At 43.4% G+C, this 6,000-nt stretch overlaps 1 gene segment (V, D, J or C); it reads right to left on the bottom strand.

Moving 5' to 3' along the window:
- Positions 1–312: 312 nt before the first annotated feature.
- The window catches only part of LOC452780 (T cell receptor delta constant-like), a 43,998-nt gene continuing 38,310 nt past the window's right edge, over positions 313–6,000 (bottom strand). The window contains 4 exon segments of the C gene segment in view: positions 313–1,360; positions 2,570–2,689; positions 2,996–3,061; positions 3,625–3,903. Of these exon segments, the coding sequence occupies positions 2,571–2,689; positions 2,996–3,061; positions 3,625–3,903 (464 nt within the window).

Here is a 6,000-nt window from a genome sequence, read left to right as displayed (position 1 = left end):
CAATAATGGGTTGCTAGGTCTCTGCACCTGAGCAGTGCTCCTGGAAAAGGCTGTGGCCCTCCTGGGTGGCAGTAGCAGAGGTCACTGGCCACACGGCAGGTGCTGCTGTTGCTCTTGCTGTAACAGCGGCATCAGCAGAGGCAGCAGGAAACCCGAGGCTGGGTCTCCAAGGCAGGGCCTCTGTAGGCTTGGGGCTCAGGAAACTGCAGTGTGATCCATAAGTTCAATTTGGCTTTTGGCTGACTAATAGTGAGCTCACAGAGCTGAGTTTCCCCCTGTGGTGATCTGCAAAGAGTAAAGCCAGAGGCGAGGTGCACACAATGCAGTTTAATAAATGCAATAGAGGCAGGGGCTGAGAAGAAAGGCAGAAAACCATCAATGCCAAAGTCCCAGGCCAGAGAATCAGTGTCCAATGGTTTCAAACACAGATTGGCAGGCAAAAGACAGTAAAAATGTTGTTTTTATAGGGAAAGATAGGGGTCTCATTTCTGTTCCTCCCTTCAAAAACACTTTCACAGTGAGTTGCTTGAAAGCAGACTTGTGTCTTCTTTGTACTCTCAGTATGGTGTCTGGAACTCAGAGGGAGCTAATTCATGCATGTTAAATCAATTAACAGAAAGCAGTGCCTTTCCTCTGTATTTTACTCTGATTTTTGCTAATAGATTGGAGAGTATTTAGATGAGATTTTGGAAACCTCATTGCCTGCTCATAAAGTATTAGCAAATTCAAATGTGTAATCTCATTTGTAAAGTACTAGGAGAGGCAGAAAGTGCTGAAACTTTGTCCTTCTCCACGCCATGCAGAATCTCTAGTGTGGCTCCTGAAGTGAACATAGAGGGTGGGACAAGCCGTGAGGACAGGAGGAAGAAGATGATGCTGGTTTGTAGCAAATCTAGTGCTCAGTTGAGCAGAGCCTTCCATGTTTAGATAAAAGGGCACCCGCTCTTCTTCTCCCAAGGCCTAGTTTCCTCATAAGAAATGAAGCTGTGAACCTGTTGGTTCTCATTTTCTACTTCAAAAGGTAAAGAAAGTCAAAAGGAACAAAACATCATTTTCAAAGTGTATCAGTTGTAGGAGTAAAAAAAGAGTCCTATATCTTTTTATATCCTTCTATCCCTTTATAAAACAGCATACAAAGCAGTTAGGACATAAACCCCCCTTCCCCAGGACTTTTGTCTTCCCATCAAGCTGGAGGATGAGCTGGGTTTGTTGTCTTTGAAGAAAAATTGGTTTGGCTGGCAGCCATTTTAACAAGGCTATGACAGGTCAACTTGAATCACAAAGAAGTCAGAAGCCAAGGAGATGCATTTTTGTAAGCCTTTGGTTTCTTCAGGAGTGTAGCTTCCTCATGCCAGTCAGCCTGCAGTGAAGAAAGTTGTTATAGAATAGACTGCCAGGGCTAGAAGGAATCGTAGGGGTCATGTAGTCTGGGGTTGGCCGGTACTTGCTGTACTGTACCATTGCAGACATCACTAATCTATTGTGGCTCACTTTCCATCTACACATGGCAATAGCTCAGCTAGTTCAGCTATCAGTGTTGGCACAAGTCATGAGACTCTTTTGTTCTCCTTTGGTTATTATTTTTTTTTAACTCATTTGTTTTGCAGATGCAAAAACCCAGGCCCAGAGAGATGAAGAAACCTGGCTAAGGTAACATGTAAGTTAGTGTCAAAATCAGGATAAAACCCAGATCTTCTGACTCTTAGTGTAGCCCTCTTTTTACCCAGCCACACTGCCTGTGTCCCTGGGACTGTTAGTAAAATAACAGGTGAGCTGGACCCCTTTTTTGAGATGACTGGGTATGTTTACTGTCTGGGTCAGATCAGTCAAGTACTCTGAGTCTAGGGTTGTTCCTAGAACAGGAGCTGGGGTTGATGAGCATTTGTGAGTATTGGAGAAGGAGTGAGGGGGAGGAGCCTCACACGCAAACCCAGGCCCTGGTTTCAATTTCGTGTATGAGATTACCTGAGAACGGAATGCAAGTAACAGGCAAATAATTGACATCTCAGACCTAACTGTGTATGCATCCTGAGTAGCTAATAGTGAGCTGTTCACTACTAATGCTGTGTGTAGGTTCATCCCAAAGACAGGCTGATCCACACATAGACAGGCTGGTCCTATGATTAAGGAGTGTGAGCTGGCATTCCCTTTATCAGGACAAAGATAGGTTCTGCTTCCTCTGGATATTCTTCAGGCAAAGCTTTACTTATGGCCTTGCAAATAACCCATGGTCTCTTGGTCAATGAACAAAATAGCAGTAAAGAGGATGAATTCTCCTTATTTATCTTCAGTTTTCTCCCTGGAGTGAAAGTGAGGGTTATTGTCTGGTATATTAGAAAAATAGTACATTATACTACCTAAGGGGTTTCAGTCTGACTCAAAATGAAAGGATAACAGGAAATGGGGTGCTGTTTTGCTGAGTAGCTGAGATAGCCTACCTTATTAATTCTAAGTATGTCTCTATTTTCCCTTTCCAATGCTTCTTGGTTTCTTACCATTTCTAAATCCCCTTTCCCCATGTGCAGCATGGTGTGGGTAGAGATAGGAATAAGAAGCAGCTAATTCTTACCTTACAAGAAAAATAACTTGGCAGTCAAGAGAAAATTGATGGCAACACTCTTTGCAAACAGCATTCGTAGCCCAAGCACTGTGAGGGACATCATGTTCACCTTCTCGGTATGAACTATGGCTGAAAAAGAGTGAAGAGGGTGGCTTCAGGGAGAAATTAAATTCCCTTCCAGAAATTGGGCCTGCAACACCGATATCAGCCTGCCCCAAGTCTGCCTAGTTCTTTCTGGCCTGCAAGCCCAGCATGGTGCCAGATAGCCGTCAGAGACCTTAGGCTGCTGCTGGCACCCAGCCACTCTGCAGAACCAACTGGGCTCAGCATGGTTTGTGTTTTCTTTTGAAATCTGATACATTTTGGTCCCAGTGGACAATTACAGAGTTTGCTTTAACCCTTGATTCTGAAGTTGGCCCTTTGATTTGAACTAACCTTTGAGTTTATGGCAGCTCTTTGAAGGTTGCTTTATGTTTTCAGTTTCCTTTGGTTTTAGGTGATCTGGAACAAACAGCAGTGGTCAGGGTTACATTGGGAATGAAGAGGCTCACAGGATTGTAGGCTTTTAAAACTGGAGGAGACTTTGGGTGAGTGAACTGAGGACCAGAGGATGTGACTTGGTGAAGGTCACATAGCTAATTATACAACATGCTTCCCATTCTAGCCTTTTTCATTGTACCATGAGGTCAACATCCAGGCACACCAATATGCAGGAAGAACTAGGATTCTTAGCCCCACGATAGGCCACATTGCCCTTTGTTGGAATTTAGCACTGGATTAGAATGCACGTGGACTTTCAATCCCAGAGTCTAGTATGAAGGGGACAGTGGTAGGTAAAGAGGAGAGATGAGGATGAAATAAGATGGGCTTTATTTTAGATTCCATCTTAGGGATGACAAGCATTTCCCTCCCCTGCCAATGGCAGGCTATAGTTGGGCCTAAGTCTTATTTCCAGCATGATGCTATACTGAGAATGATTTGTCCACAGTTACATCTCTAACTTCCCTTTCACCCAATTCTTGTTCCCCATAATCTCCAGCTCCTTGAAGCTAGAAATGGCCTACCTGTAGAATCTGTCTTCACGTCAAAGTCAGTGGAGTGCACAGTTTTCTTGTCGTGTTGAACTGAACATGTCACTGAATTTGAATCTTCGTATTTACCAAGCTTGACAGCATTGTACTTCCCACTGGGAGAGATGACAATAGCAGGATCAAACTCTGTTATCTTCTTGGATGACTCGAGATTTATTCTTATATCCTTGGGGTAGAATTCCTTCACCAGACAAGCGACATTTGTTCCATTTTTCATGACAAAAACGGATGGTGTGGTATGAGGCTGACTTCCTGCAAATATAATCAACTTATTAGGTGAGATGATTATTCACAACTTTGTGGGGGTTAAACAGTGGTGATTACCTCGATTACCCTGGAGCCAAACACTACAATCCAGACCTCCATGCATCCTGTTAGTGACCTGGGCTTATTACCACCTCTGTGAAAGGACAGGCAAGGGGAGCAGAAATGAAAGGCAGTAAGTTTGACTTCCAGTTAGGAGCTGCTAGGAGATAGGGCTGGAAGCACAGATGGAAAATGACAACTACAAAGAAGTTTCTGGATCATCTGGGTTTCGATTATCTGTGGCTTTTTTCTTTTTCTTTTTCTTTTTCTTTTTCTTTTTTTTTGAGATAGAGTTTCACTCTTGTTGCCCAGGCTGGAGTGCAATGGTGCAATCTCGGCTCACTGCAACCTCCGCCTCCCGGGTTCAAGTGATTCTCCGCCTCAGCCTCCCGAGTAGCTGGGATTACAGGCATGCACCACCATGCCCAGCTAATTTTTTGTATTTTTAGTAGAGATGGGGTTTCTCCATGTTGGTCAGGCTGGTCTCGAACTCCCGACCTCAGGTGATCCGCCCACCTTGGCCTCCCAAAGTGCTGGAATTACAGGCGTGAACCACCGCATCCAGCCGATTATCTGTGTTTTATTAATCAATCCTCTGGACAATCTAGGTCAGGCTGAATATCTCTCTGCACCAGTTGGTTTTTTGTAAATGCATGGGCCCTTGGATGGTAGATCAGGGCAGGTGCTCATACTATGCATTCTGTCACTTAAAGAATCGAGGGTCTGAGAAGGACTGCATAACTGGCTCAGAGGTTCTGAGGATGGCAGTGTTGGGGTCCCGGAAGGGCGCCATCCCTTCCAGATCTGCTGGAAAGGGTGGAAAGGGATCTGCTGAAGGTAGGTGGTACATGTTTCTGCCTTTAGGTGAATACTCATTCTTCTGTAGGGGACTGACTACTGTATAGTTTCCTTTGAGTCTTTAATCAGAGGATAACAATGATCATTTTCAGGAAGTCCTTAAAGAAATAAAACCAATTGAAGCCCGTTCATTCTTGTTTTAATCTAAGAGGAACTGTGGAATGTTGGTCCCAGGATTGGGTTCCCTCCTGGCCTTCTCTTCTTTTGTGCCTCACTTTGGACTACCACCCTGTACATGCATACTTTTCTTTCCTTAAGACCACAAGTCTTGAAGCTTTGAGAGAGGTAGTGATGATTCTTTCACACAGTGCCTCACTGAAGTTTTTGAATTGTGATAAATGTTGTGTCCATGGGGACTTAAATTCTTAGGCTATCTTCAAATAACTGTTAAAGAAAGAGCCCTGTTAATAGCTGAAATCAAGAAACACAACCAACCTGTGAATGATGATCTAGATACATTTTTCAATCCTAAATTTAATGCTGACTTTTAATATTAATTGCTCCTGTAAATTTGGCCCTTAGTATTTGGAACTTAGGTAAATTTTGCTTCTTGATATCAAATGAAAAATACGTTGAATTCCAGTGTACTTTTACCTACTATGGTCTATAATCAAGACATTAGGTGTTGCTGAACAGAAAGTTGGTAATGAATGTGTAAATGGAAAATAAGTAATTTTCCTTTTCCTTTTTTTTTTTTTTTTTTTTTTTTGAGACAGGGTCTTTTTCACCCAGGTTGGAGTGAAGTGGCCCAATATCAACTCATTGCAACCTCTGCCTCCTGGCTCAGACTCTCCTCCAGCCTCAGTCTTCCAAGTAGCTGGGACCACAGGTGCACACCACCACACCTGGCTAATTTTTTGTATAAAAATAAATAATTTTTCTAATGCTTTATCCTGAATCTGAATTTGGGCTTCAGCTGTGAGGTTCACAGCAGTAGAGCTACTGCCAGATCAACTGGTTATATCTGGTTGAGAGGGAGCGATTGCTAGTCAGGAAGTTTCTGCTGATCACAGCTTTGTAAATGGACCAAAGTTGATCATGGTTTTCCTAGAAAATCAACTATTCAGAGAAACCCCCCATCACTACCATCATCATTCTCCCCGTTTCCTCTGCTGAGAAGCTCAACTAAAAGACTGATTCTGTTTCAGTCACTCAGGGCAGGAAACTTATTCCTAAGAATCTGGT

Source organism: Pan troglodytes, chromosome 15, assembly GCF_028858775.2.
Source record: "Pan troglodytes isolate AG18354 chromosome 15, NHGRI_mPanTro3-v2.0_pri, whole genome shotgun sequence".
NCBI classification, from domain to species: domain Eukaryota; kingdom Metazoa; phylum Chordata; class Mammalia; order Primates; family Hominidae; genus Pan; species Pan troglodytes.
This window is presented reverse-complemented; position numbering and strand designations above follow the sequence as displayed.